Genomic DNA, 24,320 nt, shown 5'->3' on the forward strand with positions numbered 1-24,320 from the left:
CAAGGCTCTTTGTATTTGACACAAGCAAACCTTTTTGTTTGGCATAGCTTGGGAAAAAGATCCAGGGCAGGTGTCCTTTGAGAAGCAGCATTTGGGGACAGGTGACCTTCTGGGTACAGTGTTTTCACTGCTAGCACAGACTCATCTGCAGCTGATGCCAGAGCCACCCCAGCAGGTTCTGTCCCAGCCTCCGGGCATCTGGCACCTCCCGTGGCAGGGGCAGCAGCTGGCATATTGGCTGCTCAGTGCACCTCCCGTCCTGTCTCTCAGCAAAACCTGCAAACACTGATAACCAGCAGTATCCTAACACCACAAATTCAAGCAAGAACAAAAAAACCAGACAACCCTTCCTTGTCTGTCTGACTGCAGTTTGCTGCAATTGAGAAGGGAAAAGAAGCTGGAAGTAGTCATGCTGGGGGCTTGAAGTAAGTGGTTGCTATTCTTGTTCACGCGCTGCTGAGACCGTCTTTAACTGGCAGTTAAAAGGAATCCTGCTTCCAAGGGGGAAAAAAAGTTGCTGTGTTAGTTGGATGTCTTTGTATAGCACTGATGGTGCTTTAGGCTGAGTAGCATCTCGCGTTTCTTGTGTTATGCATGTTCTGCTCCATTTGAGTTTATCTCCTTACGCTGTAACCCAGTTATTAGAGCTGCTTCGCCTGCTGATTAGGATGCCCTGCAGTTCGTTTGTTGGTGGAAAGTCCTGTCACATTTTATCGCCTGTGAATCTTCAAGCTTGAATATCTGGGAATGAAGGGCTGTGCACTTTGGCCAATTCATACGTGGCCGGAGCGTAGATGTGAATTTGGGGCAGCTGATAGGCCTGGGGGTAATGGCAGTGAAACAGTACCTGCAATCCTGGAAAAAAGAAACATCCTAGCTGACTTCCTTTTTTCTGGACTAGTGACATCCTGAAAGCAGCGTTACTTATGCACAGTAGTGTATAATACTAAAGCATAAACATTGCCACAATATGGATGAGCAAACAGTTTTCTTAGTAGAAAAGAACATTTTTACAACATCTGGAACATTCCTGTATTTGTTATTCTTCATTTATTCACAATGTTGTCACCAGTAATTCGTCTTTACATAAGACGTTATTGTAGAAAAACAATACATGTTACAGCAATTAATTCTAGCAATAGGAAAGTGTTATCTTGCTAGTGTGAAAAAGATTTAACCTGAACGTGGCTGTTTTGCGGTAAGATAAAGCTGGCACGGGAACAGCATACAGAATGAAAAATAACCTTTTCCCATAAGGGTTTATAGCCTAAAAAGATAAATTGGATACATCACAATTAAAAGACAGTAAGTGGAGAATCAATGTTTTAGCCTCAGGACAAATGTCTTCACTAAGTTGGAAGCATTCATTCTCAGTGTATTAGATGCAAAGAACCACAGCTGATTGAACCTCTGGAGCTTTTGTGCCACAGTTCCCATCTCGTAGATCAGGATGGCACTCATCAAATACACTTAGCATCGTTGGGAAAGCTATGTAAATTGGAGCTAATTATTGAGAGAGACCTTCTATGTGTTGTGTTAGTGTGGAAATGCTGCCTCAGCTGGGTTTCCCACAGCAGGAATTACTGCTTGATAAGCTGCTGCCATTTGGTGGTGACTGATCGTTCCTGAGGACTTCCTGCTGTAAATATTTGCATTACGTGCTGTCACGTCAGAGCGTGGGCTGCCAAGGAGTGTTTGATAATGAAGCATTCTGCCTCATTTCCATGTATGTGCTGCAAGCCAGGATTTTATGAGTGTGCAAGCACAAGCAACTGTATCTCATTCCTTCCAAAGGCTGGATTTAAAAATCTCAGTTGTGTGTTCCTTTTCACTTTGTGTCTTATTCTGTGATAGGTGAGTGTTTCTGGGGCATTGCTGTGTAATAAATCAGACTGATTTTGAGAGCGTAAGAATAATTATACTTCAAGAAACAGGGGGGGGGGGGGTAGGCAGAAACTTCTAGTGGCTTCTGCACTGCTCAATAATTGAGGTTAAAAAAAAAAAAAAAGTTTAAGGAAAAAATAACATCAGGCTGCTGCAATTAATCACAGTGAAGAATGCAAGCCAGGTACATCTTTAACAAGTGTAAGCGGTGTACCGTGAAAGGCTCAGCATTTCCAGGGAGGGAAGCAACACTTCTCTGGAAGCTATGGGTATGCTGAGGTGACTGAGTATTTGTCAGGAGTGAACAAGAGAATCCCCGTTCCTTAGAGATGAGAAGTAGCCAGAGCTCCCCTACTTGCAGCTGCCTTTGAATGCAAGGCAAGGAGTAGCATTGTTAGTACCACCTACCCATTTCTGTATATGTCTCCTCCGATTACCTGCAAAGGAGCTGGAGTCATTCAGGCAATAGTTGAGGCAAAATGAGCAGGGGAAATGGCTGGAAATACTCACTCAGCTGGAAGGAAGCATAGACTCCAGCAGTCAAATACAATGCTCTCTGCCAGGGTACAGCCCCTTTCCAATGTAAAAAGGCATCTAACAGAAAGCATATACGCTAAGAAACAATTGCTGAAAGAGAGTGGATTCCACTGATTAACCATTCAAGGTGAATAATTCTGAAGATCCGTAAACTGTGGGAGGAAGGTGATCTGTGTAGGCTTCTAGAAATATCTGCCCGGTTTTGGTTTTCTCCTGATGTTGCGTTTCTTTCACAATAGCAGCAATGCTATCCACGTCCTGCCTGCCCTGTGCGCTCATATGTTGTTACCGGTGTAGGCTAACATCATGAAGTAGTATAACATGAGAATGTAAGCCTTTGAATTTAAAGAAACTATTACATTGACTGGGGAGTTGCTTCAGCATTTTAAGGGAAATTTCTGTATGTTGTTCTTTCTGTAAGCTTGCAAGGAGCAAATTGGTCACTTGTGTATGCAAGAACATTGTGGTGTCTGGAGTTAAGAAGGTGTAATGGCTTACAGTAAGCTCATCAGAGGTAGGAGAACAAAGTGTAGTAGTACCTCTTAGCAGGGAATTAGCAAAGATTTTACTATGTGCATAGGGAGCATTGGCACTTTCACGTTACAAAGTCCTGTGTGCGCTCGTTGTACGCTCATTTTGAAATGTTCTAGAGGGGTGAAGTTAAAAAAGAGAGTAAGGAAAGGATTAGGAGTAATACAGAAGGGTTTTCATTAATACTCTTATTGTTTTCAACACTTTATATTGTAGTATTAATTAAAGCCTTAATCGTAAGATTGAGCTCTAGGGCAGGATGCACTGAACGGGTACACTAGCCGTTACGCGACCCATAGCTAACACGCGTTTGGAGGGCAGGCTGGGTTTCCTGGCATAATTTGACACACACACGCACCAGCTACAAAATACAAGGGAACAAATTTTAGTGTGAGAGCAGCCCTCAACACACTCATTACAGCTGAAAAACGTCATTAATTCATTTTTTCACTTCTATTTTGCTTCATTACAAAACCTGGTAGTGTTTTACAGCCTGATTTAGTTATGCTCAAGCATACTTACTCACATGAGCAGCCTCCTAATAGTTGCACAGTTGAGCCCTTAGTTCAGTGTAATTACATTTTTGGTTATGCTTTTCTATATCCTAATTAGCACTGATTCAAAGAATTTGAAGGTTAATGACATATCCAAATTATTTCTTATTGCCACCTCAGTAACACGGGTGCTTTTTTAGTATCCAGATACATAAAGACTATTGTATTTACACTGCAATTACCCTGTCATGTAGCAAGCACTCCATTTATATGAATTAGTGGAGTCGGAAAGCGTAACCAGGGTGTAATTGGTCTCTGACTGCAGCATAACTATAGTCACTGTGTTATAAATAATAACCTTTTCCTTCCTTTTATTTCACCTACTCACGTTTTAAATTGGGATGGTTGGCAAGAGGTTTTCTTTAAATATTAAGAAAACTCATTTGCACCATAGGCCTCTTCTGAGTGCAGTCCAGTAATACCAGCTTTTACAGCCCTGATTCAGTAAAGGTGCGGAGCACGTGCTGAAACCCCACTGACTTTATTGGAAATGTCTAATGATTTTCTTCCAAATTGGCCAAATCTTTCAAAATGGAATAGAATGAGCAAGTAGAGTCACTTTGAGCAGCATTTTCATTATGACAGATTTCAGATATGTCAATAGCTACTGACAAATGATCCAGTTCTGTGCACCTGGTGGCTCTTTTTCCTGTCTTGGTATCTACTTTTTTCAGCTCAGTGTAGTTCAAACTCCTGTCACTACCCGTTCATAGATTTACACCACTTATGAGAGGTAAGTGCTCAGAATTTATTATATAACAAGCACAGATTGAGCAGAGGAAGTACAAACAATTTTCTTTGTGAATATCAGCACTGGTTTCCCGAGCAGCAGCTCGTAACTCTCAACATACAGGTATGTTCTTTTTTATTGTTCCAACCCAGGAGGAATGTCTTTCTTTCCAGCACACAGCTGTGTGCACATTTAAATGTTACTTAATTTTGCAGGCTTCGTAATTTCCTGATCCGTCTGTATGAAAGACAGAGGTGTAGTGTAGTTGATCATCATAACTGAATCTCAAAACCAAGCACCTAACATTAGGCTTCGTGCCAAAAATCAGAATGGATTGGAAAAGAAATGCAAGAAATGCACCCAAGTACTCTTCAGTGCTTTTTCTACACTAAATTGTCTGCATATTTCACATGCATCTTCAAGGACTGTGCATCTAAGAGAGAAGGGAAGAGAGCCACCTGTGTGGTGTGAGGGCAGGGCAGCGGTTCAGCACGGCTCAGCATAGCACTGGTCTTGAATGTGGTACTTGTCACCAAGGAGGACATTCAGAACGCCAGCCCTGCCGCTTTGAAACAATGGGCACAGAGCGCTGTGTCAAGCAGCAGCTCCACACATATTGCTGATGCATTGAAAGCCAGTGCCCTTTTGCATCCTCTGGTGAATCCAGGTAATACACTAGCGCATGAAAGAACTGGTGCTATATAGCAAATATATCCCTGGCAGAGTACCAGACGCTCAAAGTGGAGGAAGGCTGTGTGCCTGTACAGGCAGCGTAGCTGGGGTGCGCGTCCTGTTTGGTGCACTAAGAGTGGAACGTCAGTGATCTGAAGTGGAAGCTGCGGAGGTCCTGACATGCTCTTTTCTAGTCCTCTTTTACCCGTGCAGTCATGCTTAAGCGCCTGGTAGCTTCACACATAACGCACTGTTGTAGGCGTAGCTGCAATGAATTTGAACAGGGAAGAGGTGACATAAGAAAAAGCTGGCATCTGTTAAATTATTAAGCAAAACAATTCTTTAAGTGTTCATTCATCAGACTTTTTCCTGCTGTGGTAGCCTGAATGTACAGTTGTGAACAGTCAGAAAAGCAGAGTAAGGACAGAATGAAAAGCAGGGTTAAGGCCACCATTGCACATGTCCCATTAAAATGTCAACTTCTTGCCCTCTCATGGACTCTAATTAAGCAGTGCTGATTGTGGAGCTGCTGAGCCATCCCTAAGTATTATTGGTCACAGCCTAGTCTTCACTTTGCAGATCAGTTGCATGGGTTTGGGGCCTCTCCCTGTTGCCCTAGTTTCTTTGCACGCATTGTTTCAAAGAAAACGCTTGGGTCAAATTTAATCTTACTGGGCATCTGATTCTGTATGAACATCTAAATGTGGATTTAGAGTGGTTTAATTAGAAGACTTGCAGTGCAGCGCAGAGTTGAAGCGAAGAAATAAAAAGCATGACAGATGGGAACTGGAGTGATTTTATTTCAGCAACACCAAGAAGATCATTACACAAGCCATTTATTTGTTAATGGGTTCAATACGTGTCTGGTATTTCCCAGCCGCTTGCTTTCTGAATGTCTCTTGTTACCGTCACGTAATAGCCATACTAATAGTCTGCACATCATATTACTCCCTTCCATAGTTTAGTAAATTACATAAAGATCAGCGACTGTTCAGCACACTACGCTAATATAATCGCCTATGACTTGGCCTTTTACATTCTTACATACTCCCTCCTGCATCTGGTCAGATTCATAAAAAAGAGTGCAGTTCCTGAAATTATACAGTGGGTCTGAAGGCAGATGTTTTAATTTTGTTGAAGGAGGAAGGAAGGAAGGACTTAGACCTGTGGCATGCACTTCAAGGGTGAAGGTGACACACTTCTGAGTGAAGCACCTCCTGCTCCCTCCCTTCTAGGAGTTATCTGCTGTGATAGGGCATAAATCTGATGGTGGGTGAACACCAGATAAATTACTAGAGGTAGTTTAGGCTACGTGACACACCTTTCCAACATGTGTCAGTTCACAAGTTGTGAAAAGATTTGCTTCCATGCTGCTTTACAAAATAGATTATTTCTGCCCTTTCCACCTCCATTTATCAGTTTGATTTGTTATTGCCTATTTTGTATGCATTGACCTAAGTCTCACTGGGGGCTCTAGAGGCCTGCTAATGGATTAAAAAAGGAGAACATTGTGTTCTAGGCTTTTTTTTTTTTCTTTTGTGTGTGACTTACTTAGTGAAAGCCTTGATTTTTAAAAAATACACATTTCAGTCAGGAAAAAAAGGAACAGGAATGCTGCCAGTTGAGTCATGTCCGTCCCCCCCCCCAGCATCGAGTGTGTCCAACACATAGGACCATGGAAGCTACAAGAATCCTGCAGTGCATGGGCATGAAATCCTCTAGGTCAGACTGGGTCTGTCTGCAGTGCTGCCTGATGAGGCATAAATTGGAAGGGGTCAGCGTTTGGTTTTCTGTGCTCCGTTCTGTTCCCAGAACTGCTTATCCACATCATGATATGGCCACTGGCCATAAAGTTTTCACCAGCTGCCCTTTCTCAGTGTGCACTAGATAGGCACAGGGGACTAGCTGTTGGAAAAACTTGTCCCTGTTGCAAGTAGGGTACTTCATGACTGCAAGTCATTGCAGCAGGGAAATAATTTTGGGCGTATCAATTGTACACTTTCTGTGTCCCCACACTAACAGATTTTTCCTTTTAATTAGGCCTTGCAAGAAAAAAAAATCCTTGCTTTCCTCAATTTTGAATTTACTGTCATTCAATTTTGTTGTCTTCTCCCGTGTTCCAGGATTAGTGAAGACAGTGATAAGAAGCTCTTGATCTCTCATCTGTGTACTGGATAGCGTTGATTAAAGCTTCACCGTGTTTCCTTTTACTCAGGTATCAGGTATTATGTGTATGTTATACAGGTATGATCTGCGTCTTCTCTCACTCAGTTGAGACAGAAAATGAGATTCTTCATGAAGGCACAAGCAAGCATTTTCAGGGTCTCTGATAACTTGTGGTATTCATGAGCTGAGGAACTTCTTTGTGTGCTTATATAACAACATAGGAAGTGAGAAATTTTGAGTGTGGATGACGGCTGCCTAGTTTTGTGTAGAATTGCATCTGAGGCAGAAGACTTTGAAATGGGGATGGTGTTAATGAGCTAGGAAATCCGAATCAGTTGGGATGAGATATACCAATTGCTGTATCTGTTGGGCTCCATGACCCAGAAAGTAATTTCCAGTCCAGTGTTTCTGGGAGGACATTGCGCTTTCATCAAGACAAGAAGCCTGCCTTCTGGTAGTCGTTAAAATCATACTGACAGTTTTTCAAGACTAACTGAGTTACTGCATGAATTCTAATTGCTCAGATTCTAATTTGGGTAATTGTGGTCCATCTTTAATACCTGTGATTTCAAATGTGTTTAGCTTTTTTTCTTGCCTTGTTCAGCTTTATTCTATAGTACTGCTGTTAGACATCTTTATGTTTCATCTCAGACATGGGTGGCAATGTGTTACCTCTCAGGTATATGCTAAGAATTAATGTTTTCTGAAAAGGTTAGAAACCCTCAAATGACCGTTATCATAGTCTTTAATATGCTATTAGTTGCTGTTAGCTGATGTGGCAAAGTAGAGGACTTACAAGGAAGTATTAGCCACGCTGAAGAGTGTAGTGGCCAGGTTTCTGCCTGACGTGTCCATCCAGAAGAATCAGCATACTAAGTCATGGTCATTAGACTGGAATAAAGAAGAAATCACTCATGTAGAGGAAGGAATGCAAATATTAGCTGAGAGACTTTGTGTGGCTAAGCCTTCCAAAGAAGTTGAATAAATTTTAAAAGCCGTACAGGGAAAAACATGAACTTACTGCTTACTCAAAGCAATGAATAAAGTCCCAAACGGCTTTTTAAGAGCTTACAATGAACAAGGCAAAATAAGCAGATGGAGCTGGGGCAATGAAGGAACTTGTTTGGTAAAACCCTTGCAATACCTCTGTGATGATATGAAAATAGGACATCAGGAAAACCTGACAAATACAGTGGAATTACTGGCTTATGGGTTTATTTTTTAAATATCTTTGATGTTTGTAAGAGATCAGTGATTTCTAAAACAATACTAGGGTGTCAGAGGCTCATCTTATTTCTTGAAGATGATATTTTTCTAACTATCTGCTGCTGGGTCTCAGACATGCTGCCCAGTGAAAAAGGAAGAGGAAGCTTAATCTTCAGGGAGAGATGCTTAAAAAGGCATGGCTGTGGTTTGTAAGTCTTTTGGTGTAGATCATGGTTATCTGAAAGCCAGATCCACTGATGTAATAGAGATCTTCCTGCCTGTTCAGTCGGTCTTTCTCTCAAAGCCTAGGTGATCGATTGCACAAATACAGGCTAGATACAATTTGCTTGTCATTTGTGTTGTGTTTCTTTGCCTGGCCATTTTAAATTACTTATTTTGCTATAAGGCGTGGTGCTTGGGACAGTTACTTTGGAGTATAATGCAAATAACTTGTAACAGTTGAGTAAAATCTGATGTTTTTTTGCAGAAAAGATTGTGGAGACTTAGCTGGGGTCTCTGGGGACTCTTGATGCACTGACCGAGCTGCCCTGTGCTCTGTGGTGCAGTCAGAGCAGTAGCCTGCAGGTTTACAGATGTGAGGGAAATGTTTAGGACACACAGATGAGAAATGAACTGAATGTATCAGCAGTGAATTTGCTGAACAAGCGGGAAGTATAATTTTACATTGCTATGATGCATAGTTGAGAACACTGATAAATTCTTGGGTAGATGTACAGATTATAAAGTCTCTGAACCACCCACAAATGAAACATAAATTTTGTTGGAATCACATATTCCTAAGCTAAAGGATTCTGTCTTCCTTGTGGCCAGCTGGGAAGCTGATATGGTGGGAGGAAAGCAGGGAACTAGGTACAAGTGCTCTTCTTGTGTCCGCATATCCATATAACTTGTATCTGAATACAAGCCAAGGTATGCACTTAAGCTGAGGTGGGCAATTGCATGCCCCATCTCTCACTCAGCAACTTTCAGCAGATTTCAGCAGCTAGCATTCCCTCACATGGCTGTTTTAAGGCACTGGGAGGATTACCTTACCTCAGAGCAGCAGCCAGATGCACAGAGGGAAGAAAGGTCGTAAAACTTGGCAGAGGCAGATCTGCAGCCTGCACTGAACCCGTCTGTGTGCAATCCTGCAATGAAGTTTCATCTCTGCTGGAGCTGATAGATGCCATTGACTTTAGTCCTGATTGGATTTTCAGTAACCAAGGATTTTCCAGCAGCCAATGTAAAGGAGAAAACTAACTTACTTTTTCTTGAAATAGCTTTCTTTTGTTCCCTTGTCTGCTTTCCTTAGTCCTGGGAAGAAGGGGTGGGGGGGGGGGTGGGGGGAGGAAGATTTGAGGAGAGAAGAACATTATTCTAATTTCACAATGCATGATTCTTTATAAAAGTAACCAGTACTTAAAATCTGTCCCGAAATAACCCATACCCTCAGATAACTTACATAAAATCAGCAGACATGACTGCGGAGATAACGGTGAGGTGAACTTGCTTGTATTTATAACTTGTGGATTTGTAGGTTACTTTGAATGTTTGCGGCATTAACTTGCAGGTTGTTTCAATGCAAATATAATGAGTAGGTGAAAGAGAAGGGCAGGTGGTGTCTGAAAGCTAAAAGGCTTTTCAAGAACCCAGCACACCTCAGTGCTTGCAGGTATCTGGCCTTCAAGCGTAGTGTGCACAAATGTTCTTGTCTATTCGTGTCCATTTGCACATGTGTGCAAGCCCTGTCATAGTCATGTCATCCTTTCCACTTAGCTACTTTTTTTTTTCTCTTCTCATATTTTCTACTCTTACTATTCAGTTGTGCATTTCCCATTTTTATGCTGATGATTCAGCTTTTAGGTTTATGTTTTATCTGAATCTCAAGTAAATCTTGGATTTCCTATACTTCTCACAAAACCCAGGTGATCAAAAAATATGTCTATATTGTTACATTGGGAAAAGGTTATGATCAGGCACAGCTAAAAAAAGAAAATAGTATTGCAATTTATAATCATCAAGAGGCAGACCTAATGCTTCACAGTTATCTTTTAGGTTTACATTTCCTGGTTTCTAAGAGCTCAACAGGATAATCATGTTCCCTTAATGTAGTTTTGCTGATGGAATACAGTTACATAATATTGCATACTTTTCTAAATCATTTTTGCTATAATTATTACTTGTATGAAAGATTAAGAACAAAAGAGATTCAAACGGGGAAATTGATGTGGGTCAGTATGTTACGTATCAGCAGATGTGCGTAAGACTATGTCTTTAATTGAATTTTGAATTTTTTGTTCATTTTTAGTCCTTGAATCTCTGGAGAAATATTTTCCATTTCCATTAAATATCTGGGGTTTTTTTCCCAGCTAGCTAGCTGAGTTCTCAGACAAGCAAGTTTCCATCCTTTCCAAAAGCATGCAGCCCCTCCCCACTTAATATCTCCAGTTTAAAAGCAGGCTTAAATTCGTACATCTGTAAAGTCTGATGGAAAGAAACGAAATGTTTTTTACAGTTCCCCTTTTACTCAATGGGTCTGACTTTTATTTACATTGAGGCCTTTTTTGCCCTAATGGCAATGCAGTAGGACTTTATGGTGAATGTAAGTATAAACCACATTAATTAGACTGTAAGTTGATATTCTTAGCAAAGGACCACCAGCATCACACATACTACCTAACTAACCTCGGGCAGTTGTTAAAGTTTAGTTCACAAAACATATAATGGACCGTTTTCCAGGTACCAACACATTTATGACCTTTTGTCTAGCAGACTACAACTGTGCTGGGACTGTGATCCCAGAGGTGAAATGTTTGAGGGCAACCAGTATCTGTTACCATACAGCTGATTCAGCTATATGGGAACAGTTAAGCTGAATACTGGAAAAGTCTGGACGTGCCACTAGTTGTCAGGAAACCCTGGCTTTATTAGCAGCCTATTTATTTCTCTCATTTTTCCCCAAAGGTTCTAACTTACCCTCGCCAGCAGGCAAGTTTGAAAGCTGCTGCCATCAGGTTTGAGTACTAACAAAGCTGTATTGATCGTTGTTGAAGTTTTTTGGTTGGTTGGTTTTTATGGGGGTTTTTTGTGTTTGGTTTGGGTTTTTTGAGATGTGCCTGAAAGGGAGGAAGGGAATATTTTAGGATGTGGAAGGTCTGAAATTTCAGAAATTAATTTCTTGCTTTTTTTATAGAATCCTCCACTACTCTTTTCTTTGTTTTCCATCCTTCTTCTATAGAGCCTTGCCTTTTCTCGGTTCCCCTTTTCTTTTTCTACTTTTGCTTTCCTTTTCTAGTTGATTTCTTTCACATTTTTGTTGGCTGCTTCCTTTCACAGTTTTGAAAAGCTTCTTGATTAGGAGGTCCAGGCTGCCTCAAAAGCATGCTGGCCTCTGGCCTCGACCGGCCTTTAGGATCACTTGGCTGCCTTCCAGCCAGCTGGCTGATAGTCACTGTGTGAGCCTCAAAGTGGGGTGACCAAAGCTGCCAGGTGCACCCAGGCATGTGAGGTGTCTCCTGCTTTGCTGTGAGGGTGAGCTGTGGCTATGTCTGGAGCTCAGTTTGCAGGTTCCCTGGTTTTGCAGCTGCCTCCCTCTACGCAATGCAGTAACACCTTGTGAGTCTTCATGCTTTTTGGACTTGCTGCCAGTGAGGGATGCTCAGGGCTTGCACATTTATTTTCAGTTGTGCCTTTGAGGGTGAGGAACAGAGGGGGAAGCTGCCAAGTCTCTCTCATGATGTCCTCACTTTCTACTGTGGGTGATGCATCATTGACAAGGGGTCAGCACAGGCTGCTTCAGTGTCCTGCAGTTCAAGAATATGTAATGCAGTAGCACCAGAGGATAAAATATTAATGCCATGAAGTAAGTGGCCAAACTCTTACCACTTTCAGAGGGGTCAAAACTGACTATCAGATTCAGCAGTCATCCTTCACGTCTCACTGTAGACTGGCAGAAGAGCCTGCCCCAAGATGGGAGGGGAAAAGTTGTGTCTCTTATTCTTCTCTTTCCAACTGGTTAAGGGGGCATGGTCCAAGAAGGTGCCTGGGGTCAGACCTGCTTCCATGTGGCCCAAAGTTTCGGATGTTGGCCAAGAAAGTTTTTTTCCTGCTAATGCAGGAAAGAGGAGGAGAGCAGTGAGAGCTGCCGCTGGAAAGGCAGCCTTGTGGTGGAGCACGGGCCTCTGCTCATCTTGGCTTCCAGCTCCAGCGATGGCAGCAGCAACAGACCAGCTCTGCTCTCCTCTCCTTGCCCCTCACCACTTAAACAGCTACAGACAAGTGAGCGTGGGGGCTGCCTGTGCAGGCAAAGAAGGAAGGAAGGGATGAGATGATCTTAAAGATCTTTCCCAATTAAAATGATCCTATGAACTGTTTTCCTGGCGGAGGGCAGGAATATACCTGGTGGGGATGAGGGGGAGGTTTTTTCTGCAGAAAACACCCGGTTTTCACACGAGGGTGTTTAGCAAGGGGAGGGGTCTGGGGAGCAGGGGAGACGGAGTTTGTGTGGGGATGGGAGTAACTTCTTTGCTGTGTGACTACTGGATGACGACGATGTGGTTGGTATGTGTAATATGGGGTATGAAACTCTGTGTTGCCTTGCTCTGTTCCACAGAATGGTTTCCCAGGATCGACTGAAGTGTTTGAGATGAATTGTGCACTGATTTTCATCAAAACTGACACATGCAACAGAAAACACCTCTGTTGCTGATAACATGTGATTTATTTATTAAGAGCTACAAGAATTATATAATTGTACACATGGTAGTTAATGATTTCTCTGTAGCAGCAGCACTCCTGCGTTTAGCTGACATCCCTTTCCCCTCCTGTCATATTTTGTGACTTTATGTTCAGAAGTCTTTCGCATCCAATATGCAGCAGGCCAAACCTTTCATGAGGCCTTCCAAATTCAGCTTTTACTGGAGATCACATTACGTGAATGTTGCTTCTCCTCAGAAGTCTTTGCCGTACCTCAAGTTTGCTGTAACACCCCACCACAGTCCTTTTCAGGATGTGCCTGGCCCCCCGTTTTCTTCATCCCTTAAGACTGGTCATTGACATTACGTATGAGGAGTAGCAGAGAGAGCTGTATTTGTTCGGTGTTAAGAGAAGTCTTAGGTGGAATGTTGCTGATGCCTCTAACTACCTAATGGAACACTGCAGGAAAGAGTTACTCTTCTCACAGTGCATGGTGAAATGACAGCAGGCCATAGACACAGGTTGCAACAAAGGACATTCTGATTAGACCTCAGGAATAGGTTTTTTTCTCGAGACAGTAGTGAAGCATTAGAACAGGTTGCCCAGAGAGCTTGTGGGATCTCCTTCCTTGGACATACTCAAAGCTGAACTGGACAGGGCTCTGAGCAGCCTGCTCTAAGTTGGTCCTTCTTTGATTGAAGGGTCAGGTGACTTCAGGACATCTCTTCCAATATTGGTTATTCTGTAGCAGTTTGATTACAATCAGTATTCCCACAAGTCCACTTCACTGGACAAGGCCGTTGACTTTTTAAAACCCGCTGCTCTAGAAAGCAGCAACCTAAGAAAAACAGTGAATGCTGTAGGCAGCAGTAGCCAAACAGGAGAACAAAGGCAATTTTTAAAAAGAAAAAAATTAAATAAAAAAACAACCACAGAAACAAGCAAACAAAAAGGCCCCCATGGGTTTACTGAAATATGATAAGCAGTTTCTGCTGGGTCTACTGGGTCTCCCAAAAGGTACAGAGGAGAAACACTGGGTGTGAATAAGGCTGCATTAACTAAGTGGCTGTAGATACTGTAAAAGGAGAATACTTTTTTCCTTTTCAGCATTTCTATGCCATCATAACTAGAAAAACGCTTTGTGGAGTGAAATGTTTTATTAGTGATTCAGCAAGATCAAGGAACATTTGAAGTAGCAGATACTGCTCTGCTTTTAAAATCAAACTATAAATCTCTACAGTTGACGCATTTCTGCCGAAAGTAGAATTCAAGGTTGAAAGTAAAGGGTCTGTAACTCAGTTCTGGAAATAATGGTATTCATAGTGAATTGCTGTTTGGGGCATTCATTTAGAAGAATGGGCATTGTTCACTGTCTTGCTGCTTCTTTTATGGCGTAAAGGGTCATTGACTCAATTCCTTTGTCCAGACACTTTGACAGCAAGACGAATGCGTTGAGCTGTTCTTCAAATACAGCTGAGCTGAAGGATATGGTTGTCTCTCACACATGTGAGCATTACTCATCTACGTACTTACCCCAGCCAAACTACGTTAGGAGAGTGAGGAGTTTCTGAAGCTCTGATGAAGGCGGACTGGAAGTATGAACTGCTGTCTAACGCAGTTTCCTGCATTCCAAACACACTGTGGATGTGTCAGAATTTAGGGTATTACCATTATACAGGCCCTATGTTTTAATCATTCTTGTCATTTCATAGTGCAAAGAGAAAAGGTGTTAGCAGCAATTTTTTAGTTCTCCTAATATAATGTTTTCTTGACAAGTTTGAATTTGGAGGGTACAGGGGCAAATTTTATGCAGAATTACAGGATCCAAACAGTGCCCAATGGACCTGGCTCACCTGTCAAGGCATACCTCCCAGTGATTTCAGTGGGCTGTAGGATCTTGCCTAGCTGTTCCTGAAAGGCTAATGTTTACAAGCAGTTCTTGCTGTCAGAGTCCTAAAGCACGTTGATGCTCTGTGTATGGACCTGTCAGGTTTACAGGGCCAGTGCTGTCCTGCATTAGGCAGCTGCCTGATGTAAGTCTGACCATAAACCGAGATTTCCTTAGAGGCTGTGTTCTGGATGCTGGTCTCTGGGAAGCACAAAGCTGTTTAGCAACTGCAAGGAGCCTTCTTCCCTGCTACCTCAACCAGAGTTTCTTTTGCACATTGGGGCTGTAAGCTACTGTCATCCTTTGGACTACTTTAGACTTGCTGAGTGCTTTAAGGGTCGCTGGCATCAGCTAGTGTGCAGCCTCAGAGCCAACGTGTGAGCGGTTGGTGAGATATGCTGCAGAACACAGTCCTCCCAGAAGTTTACTATGTATAAAGAAAAAATGGCTGCTACTTAGATTAGTCCAGCCATTGACCCAGAAAGTACAACCCAAAGCCTATCCATATGCATGTGTGACTGTGTTTAAGTATCTGAAAATCTGAGTTTATTTAAATGAAGTTTCGAAGAGTGAAGAAAGATCAGAATCTCTAATCAAAGCTTTTCTTGTGCTGCCGAAGGACAGCTGAAGTTTATCAGGCAGAACCGTTGAAACGATTAAAAAGCTGGATCTAATAAAATTTTGGAAGAAAAAGACATTGGAGTCTGTGGGAGATAGTGCTTTGTTGCCTTGATCCTCAATTTTGTTTTAATTGGAAGTGGTTTCTCTTAACGTTGCTATTCTAGCTTCTGGTTATGCTGAAATAGCATTCTACCCAAGTAGGGTAGGGTAGGGAATGAGAAATATCTTCATGCCAACATGGAGACCTCATACACTTGGTACATACTGTCACTGAATGACCTCTCATCGTAAGCCTGTTGCTAGTTGCCTTCCAGAGGACTTTACTGATGATAGTAAGCAGCAATCTTTTCTGTTAATTTAGTTTGGCTGCCAGAATTTATCTGGGATCTCCTGAAGGAATTTGTAACATTTTCAATGAGGGGAAAAAAAAAACTAAAAAAAAAAAATGTTTACTCGCTTCCTTGCTACCTTTTGGTAGGGATTTCTGGGAAAGAAGTTTTTGGAACGAAAAACTCCATTCTTTTGGGAATAAATGAATTAATCAACACGCAGAGCTGCAAGATGAGGCAAAAGGAGCTTTCTGCAGACAGAGGGCAATTGCCATGTGCCTGCAAAAGGCATGTTCTCCCCTTTAATTGGGGAATGGCTTTGAGAAGGTGGTGTATTGCAAGGCTAGAATGGTGCTAACCATGACACGCAGGGAAAGCTCTGCGTGTGGGTGGTCACAGTCCTTCAGGACCATGAGCCAGCTGCAGAGAGCCCAGCAGGGAGTTAGGCTGCTGCTGGAGAAGCTGGCTGCTGTTTGGAAATACCTGACAGAAAAATACTACAGTGCCAGCACAGTGGCTTAATGAGCTAACAGGATAACTGGAATATATTACATTCAAGAGCTGGATAATTCTGTGAACAGAGCGAGGGTTGTAGCTAAAGCACTGCCACTAATTAGGGCTAGATTTTCAAAGTGGTGCCTGGGATTATAGCCATAATTCTGTGAATGACAGTCACGGAGCTCAGGCCTCTGTTTGCTCCTTTTGTTAGTTGGCCCCTTACATCCCCGTGTGTGCCCTGTGTTCCCAAGATGTGGAAGAAGTCAAGTGATAGAGAGAAAGGAAGCATTTATTTAGTCTGTATTTATTTCATCAATCTTTTTCCAAAACTGTTTCTTTTCAAATGCAGCACTTGGGAGGAAATGGAAGTATTCACCTAGTTGCAGATCTACTGAGGAATTCCCTCTCTAAAAAGGATGGCAGAATATGAAGCGTGAACTTGGAATGATGTCTTATATTCTTTTACTGTGGAAAGATGCTTCACTGCTGAGCTGTGGAAAACGTAAGCCTTTTTCCACTTGCTTAGAGAGTTTTCCTACTGTTAAGAGTTCAGTGAAATCAAGAGGGCAATAGTAAAAGCCAACAGGGCTAGCTTAGGGGAGAACAATTTTTTGAGGAACTCTTCTTGACACCTGTGATATGTACACATAGGTCTGTTAAAACAATAGTTCCAAGGTGATTTAAACTGGTATCAGGAAAGCTGTACAGAGTGGAAACTGGTACTCTGCCCCTGCGTTGCACTGGGCAGTTTTGGACTCGTCTTGTATCTCAGATGAACTAAGGGATACAAACAGATAGAAGGAGACAGGGGACAAAGCATCAGCTGCTTCTTTTGCTCTTGTTGAATTCAGGCTATTAACCTTATTTATTTTGCTTTAAATCTGCAGGCAAGTTTAGTGCTCTTGAAAAGCAGAGAACAAAGAACTAGAGCTTGAAGCAAGCATAATTCAGGCAGTTACTATATGGCCTATCTTTCCCCCTAGCCCTGCAACACAGTGTCTTTAGCTCTGACACATCTAGCAATACTTTTTCTGTTTGCTGATGCATAATTTGGGACTGAGTTGACGCTATTTTTCACTTGTGATTTGAATCAAAAATGCCCTTCTGAAGAGGAAAGTGGATTAGGGTACATTAAGATTAAGGCATAGCAGTGTTTTCCTGTGCTGTCTGCTGGAAAAGGACTAAGTGCTTGTATTTTTCAGCTACACATGTCCAGCCATGGTAGAAGCATGTAATAAAATCACATTAATCCTTTTTCATATCAGCAGGACTCTAAAATAATTAAATTGGGCTGCACAATATATAAACATGCTAAAAGAGACTTGGTACAAGGCACATTTTACCAGCACACTGTACTGTACTGGTCACTGTGGTGCCCAAAGGCAGATTTTCTAGTACAGCACCAGGCAAACATAGTTACAGATTCTTCCAGACCTGCTTTCACACACTGTACGTTTGTCCAAAAGTATTTGCCTCATAACCTAGAGGTACAGGCAGGCAGAACAGGGGCACCCAAGGTTTGCCCTGTAAGCCACTTCACTTCCAGGAGCAAGAGGGTTGTCCTTACTCTTCCACATATCTAGATAGACTAGTGAAGGGTAAGGTATTTTAGGAGATATTTTTAATTAGCCATGAGAGTCTCTATTTCTTAGCTTCTGCTTAGACAAATTTTTAGCGATGCACTCAGAATTTCACCTAGGTCTGATAGACTGTAGTACTCTGAGATTTCTAAAGATTTGTGGTGTTTTGATTTTTTTTTTTTTTTTTCATAACGCATACCATGGCTAAAGAGGGAGGGAGTCTCAAGAGCTCCATTTGCTAGTTTGAAGCCTGCCTCCTTTCTTCTTCAGGGTCACATAACTTCCCTCCAGCGTTTGCAGGAACTACTCATAAGGAAAAGTGATACTAGGACAAGACTGTGTTATTTTTAGCTTTCAGTCATCTCCTTCTGCTTTCTCTTTTCTCTCTACTGAAAAAAAATGAAAAGCCCTACCAAACGTGGACCTTTCCGTGATCTCAGCAAGTCTCGAGAGGCTTGGACCTGGTCTCAGGCGCTTCCCCATGTTTCGCAGATAGCTGTCACAGGCTCTGGCTGTTGTCTTCTGCCATGCTTCAGAAGTTGGGAAACTCAATAGCAGAACAGAAGGAGATTTTACAGTGTGTGTTTACTAGAGAGTATTTTAAAGGAAGCACTGATACTTCTCTAACTGCTTGAGTGCATGCACTCCTATCAGTGGCAATGACACCGGCTCGATTACAAGCAAGAAAAACGAAAGGAGATTGGAACCTGTTTCAGGAAGCCTTAGTTTTCTGAGACATTCAGCTAGGCTTGAAGTTGCAGCTCACGTCCCATCTCTTCATGTCCAGATATGACAGAAGCATGTAATAAAAGCATATTCATCCTGTTCCGTATCGGCAGGACTTGCAAAATAATTAGGCTGGACTGCACAATGTGCAAACAGGACATTCTAAACAAAAATGTTAAACTAATTCAGACTGAGCTCTCACTTCAAGGGCATAAAAGAGCACCACAGTTATTGAGGGAAAATCACATTTGTGCCCTTTCGTACCAAGGACTTCAAGTCCATAGCATATCAAGTGATGAGACGAATGTTGTCTTTCTGTCAGCTAACCATGTTTTAAATGGCAGCTGAGAAGAGAGAGGGTTTCTTACGTCCTGATGACTAAATTCAAGGTTTACTTACAGTGACAAAACTCCCAGCGTAATTATGTTGCAGCCACTAAAATCTGTCTGGATTTCTCTCATGATAAATGGCAAGCAGGAAGAGTATGACCCGTGCGCTTTGCCATCCCACACCTCAAAATGCTACGAATCGCAGTTGGTTTGGTGGCTGGAGAGTGCTGCTGACCACACACTGTCCTTTACCCTGCCCTGCGTCAAGTGCTCTTAGCCTTGTCTTCACTACTGCGGACAGTCTGGTATTGCTTTAGAAAACCGTGATTCCAAACTGCAGCAAGTAGCTTTTTCTGATTTTCAGAAGATCGGACTTCCTGTCAGGAATTCCTCCCTCCCTCCCAGCTCCTTGAAACACCAATATTAGAAGTATAATCACTTTCCCTACTTTCTTAATATCCTTCCCTGGGTATGTTCATGCAAAATTGCTCCTTCCTTTGAGGTAGGGCGTCTACCTGCTCTTAAGCCCCTCTGGCATGTGCCCTGCCATGCCTGAAGACCTGTATTTTGGGTGAGAAGGTGCCATGTATACATGTGGAGGGTGGCAGGCCACTGGAGGATGAGGAGCAGAGGTTTGGGTTAGTAGAGGTGTTTGGCTCAGTTGTGTGAAGTTTTTGATGGTGCATCCCAGGTGTCAGCCCAACAACAGGTGCCTCTCTCCCTCAGCTTTTCTCCTGTGCATTCCCTTTCTCAGCTGCGTGGACAGCATGAAAATTGGAAAAGCTTCAAAAAAGTGTTGTGATGTGTTTCTGATTACTAAGGTGAAGTGCTAGATGTTACCAAAATGCCTAGCGTTTTGATGTAATGTCACATCTTGGAGAGTTACACTAGGATAAACTATGGAATATGCAATTTGTTTATGAAGCAGGGCTGGTTTTTAGGCCCCGTAACTGTGTGACTAAGGGTGAGCACCTCACCAGACAGTGTGGGGTACCTTTAGGAGCACATAAATATTTTTGTTGTTGTTATTATTTCTCCTATGGGGCTGGACACGCTGTTACTCTCTTTGTATAATGCCAGGCTTTGCCTGTGCAGCTTTGGCTGTGCTGGTGATGCTTTGCCTATATCAGGATTCATGATGATACTCTGGTATAACTGTCTCGATAGTATTTCCCTAATGTAGATATGGCCCCAAAAGGGTCATTTAACAGCAACATATTTTTAAGTGTTGTGGGTATTTGCAGGACCCCACCAGATCCACCCCAATCTGTTCAAAGCATAGACTGTTAAACTGTTCATACTGATTTCGTGGCAGATCTAAAAAACCCAGAGAAATGTTTAAGGGCTGGGAAAAAGCATGTTTTGCAAATGTGCACATATCTAGGTTGGTTGGCCCAGTTACTGTTCTGTACAAAATCATGAAAAAATCATAAGTAGTAAAGCATTAAAGATAATGTGTAATAAATGTCAGGCAGTGATGTAGTATGAAAAATACATCCTGACAAGGAAATGACGTTTCTTGGTGGGATCACAGCTTCAGCTGGTAAAGGTTACTGAGTTCTTGTCATAGAATTATCATAGTCACATAAAATATCCTGATTTAAACGTGTCTCTATCCAGAAACCAGTGGTGGCTTCAATAAATATATTGAAATGTATGTTTATCTGAGAAGGCCAAAAGTATAATTGCAACTAATTAGCTGTGATCCAATAAGGATGTTTCTACCGGAATTTGCTCATAGTCCCACTCTGCTCGGTACCCTTTTCCCATTTAAACAGTCTGTAAGAAACAAAATGATTATGACAAAAAGTCAAATGCAACAGACCCCATTTTTTTTTATAATGGTACCCATTTTCAAGCTTTATATTTATGATTTAGGCCTCATCGGTGTCTTGACCTGCCAGCTGTGCCTGCTCTTTAATCCCTGCTAGCTGGGCTGCAGTGCCCCCTTGCCCAGGTTTTGCACTCTCTGGGGGCAAGAGCAGCTTGTTTTCGAAGTTAAGGTTGAATACACAATATTTAATACACTGAGCAATGAGTCACAGCTGAGTGGGATTCAGTTACTCTTTCCTGGCAGAAATTGGAACTTCGCTGCATAAATACTGGTTTTCTTTTTTTGCCTGAAACCGAACGGCAAGAGTGGAAGGGAGCTGTGGCTTCCCGGGAGCAGAGTGGCACTTGGTTTTACTCCAGAGTCCGTGGGAGGTAGTAATAGTAGCACCACCTCCCTGCTGAACTTGGAGCCTGACTCCCGATGGCATCTCCTCCGCTGTGTTCAGGGGAACAGCAGTGAAAACTGCTGATAGTGGGTTCCTGCTGATGCCCCAGACACTGGCTCAAAGGTGTTCTTGCTTCCCAGTTCTGATCATGGCCAGAAGGTAGCTCTGGGTCCCGATTTGCAAATAGCAGCCCACCAGTAAACTTGCTGAACCAAAGACTGACATTACAACCTAAACTGTGGAGTACAAAGGGTCATCTACAGATGGCTTTTTAAGGTGTTTTTTTCTTCCAAATCACCCTCAGTGCTTATAGTTATTATATTTCACAGTTGGGGTTTTTTGCAGAGTATTAGTAAGCTCTCAGGAGTCTTTCTCACATGTATGTAATAAACTTTCTGGAACAAGATTTTCTTGTAATAAGTAACTAGTAATAAGACATTATAAAGATAGAAGTTGTTTTTAGAGATGACAGCAACATCCCCATCCTTATGTGCTACTTTTACCTCCTGTTTAATAAGCAGTTTCTTTTTGGGTGAGGAACTGCTATATTAAAATTACAGTAGTATTTTCATATCATTGTGTTTTCTTAAGGAAGAGTCTCAGGAAGGGATGACTTAGTCCACTAGTGGTTAAATTATTACCTAGATAAAAACATCATTTTGATTAATGGTCATCTCATTAATTCTTCATTGTAAAACTAAGAATCTGTATAAAAGACAGTTATTAAGCAATTTGTCTATTCAAGAGTTATTGGAAAATTCTCTCACCATTATTTCTCTTCCAGCAGATTTTTAAAAGCATCACCAATGAAGATTCAATCCAGGGACAAGGAAGCAGGAGACTGATAAGTTTTTCATTGTCAGGTAAGTCTCTGCTGATGTGGAATTTTTAAGCCCAGAGGGTGGGAAACTGAAGTTACTAAACCCTTTCATGTACGTGTGTATGTATGTATACATTTAAGCATGGATTTTTTGCCTGTTGCGCTAGAAGTAATGGTGAGACAGAGAATTAATATTTGTGGCTATTGCCACACTCGCTTCCTTCAATGAGAGCTATGTGCTGAAGTGTCTTGTCCAAGTACAGTTTTGAGGCCGTGTTTGGTTTTCCTGTTTATGATTAAATGTGGTGCTATACATGTAGGTCAGGGAAAGCCAGATCAAAGGCATGTGCCTTACAGAGCAAAATATAATTTGTGGTAGTCCTCTGTTTCTTGGAGAGCACATTCCACCGCCTTGGTCTGGACCCGAGGCAGATTCATGAGCCATGGTTCACAAGCTTGTCTGTATTGCTCAGCAGTGACTCCCAGACTTCTTGAGCCCCAAGACTGCTCTCGCTCCTCCAAGTTCTCTGAAGAATGTTCAGCCTCGTCACTTGGCATGTCACTGCAGGTTTTAAAGGCCTAATATGGTTCCATGAAGCAGCTACAGACCATTTGATCTGGGTTTGGTAAAAACAATCTGTAAATCAGTTTGTCAAAAGAGTAGTTGTGTGCGAGGTTCTCATTTTGGAATTTTATGCTTGCTACTTGGTTTCCATGTTTTTAGCTCCTGGAAGATAAAGATGTTGAACTTGACTTGGAAATTTGTTGAGGAAGTAATACAGAGAAAAAAAAGTTACTGTGGTTCGAAGTTTTTACAGCCATAGGCCTTTCTGTAACAAGTCCTACACTTGGACAAGCATCACATTACATGGTTGGTTTGGCTGTATAATTATTTCAAGCTTTCCTCTAAGTTGTGTTAAAGTAATCTAGAACTTCCATATCTCTTTAATATTAAGCGTGCAAGTCAGTGCTTTTCCAAATTAGGTGGCCAATGTGGTTCTTGAGGTTTTATATGCTATGTGGCAGGCTAGACTGACATTAAATGAGGCTCTTCTAACACATTTTGCCGGGTTGGACACTGGGCACCCACTCGGTCACATCAATTTAATAAAACCACGGGTTTAACTCAACAGAAATAAAGGAGTAGAGTTAATGGTGGTTTTTTTTAATGTTCTTAGATAATCTTACACAGAAATTGATGACCAGAATTGGTTAAATTTTTCATTCTGTCAGATTCTTTGGCCTAGTAGACCAAGAGATGTTAAGAGTAATAAATTGAAATTGCTAAATAATGTTGTCTCAATGGGCCCTTTTATAAACTAAACTATCTGATTTACAGCTTGATTCAAAGTATACAAAGACCGTACCTTGTAATATATTTGGGATATATTATTCTAGTGGTTCACAAGCAATTAATTTACATTTTTATCACAACCATATTAACAACATCATCACAGCCAGGCATTTGAAAGTCTTTGAGTGCAGTTCACAATTATTTTATCAAAAAAAATCCTTACTATCAAAATAGCTCAATTTCAGTCTCTCTGAAATTAACAGATCAACATGTCACAAGGATTTATTTATTACCTTCTTAGTCAATTTAACAACAAAAAAAGTTGTTGTCTCCTTCAAAGTAAAGTTATTGCTATTCCTATACCTGCTTATGCTAGCTAATAAAATGTAAATCAAGCCAGGCCTTCCAGAGGCATCAGAAGGAACTGGGATTCCTTTCCATTTGCACTACTGTTGCAGCAATGGCTTACCTATTGTCACAAGTCCTTTCAGCTCATACAGACTTCTCCTTTTCAATATCTAATTTTTTGGTATACTGTCACCTTTAGTGTTATTACTTAAAAGTTAGGTTTCCAAATTATGGTTGCTTTAGTTGTAATTAAAAAACAAAAAAAGTGTAAGACCATTAGTCTGACTGGGGACCATTGTGTTAGGTGCTGCCCAACACAGAGACATTGTGACGTAAGCAGTTTAGCATCTGAAGAATGTGAGAAGAGCTATGCCTTCTACCATATCAATTATTAAAAAGAAAAAAAAATATTAGGATGGAAAAGAAAAATCTCAAAGTAGGCCAAATCCCAAGAAATGCTGAACTACATCGGTTCATTTCACCTGTGCTGCTTGCTCTGTTGCCCGACACTCCGGTGAGACCCTATGTTAAAATGAACTGTGCAGAAAAATTCTTTCTAAAAGTTGGTGACAGAGTGCTTTATTCTTTTTGTAGTTGTATTTAGTATTTGCTTGAACAAAATCCAACTGGTTTCACTGAGAGTTTTGCCTGAGAAAAGATTTCTGGCCTGAATAAAAATGGCAGACAAAGAAA

At 41.7% G+C, this 24,320-nt stretch overlaps 1 protein-coding gene across 2 annotated transcripts in view; it reads left to right on the forward strand.

Annotated features, from left to right (window-relative positions):
• The window catches only part of HECW1 (HECT, C2 and WW domain containing E3 ubiquitin protein ligase 1), a 262,858-nt gene that overhangs the window by 135,298 nt on the left and 103,240 nt on the right, over positions 1-24,320 (forward strand). For both annotated transcript variants that reach the window (XM_037384337.1, XM_037384336.1), the window contains one exon: positions 21,953-22,028. In XM_037384337.1, coding sequence (XP_037240234.1) covers positions 21,953-22,028 — 76 coding nt within the window. The remainder of the gene's footprint in view (positions 1-21,952; positions 22,029-24,320) is intronic.

Source organism: Falco rusticolus, chromosome 4 (genome assembly GCF_015220075.1).
Source record: "Falco rusticolus isolate bFalRus1 chromosome 4, bFalRus1.pri, whole genome shotgun sequence".
Taxonomy (NCBI): Eukaryota; Metazoa; Chordata; class Aves; order Falconiformes; family Falconidae; genus Falco; species Falco rusticolus.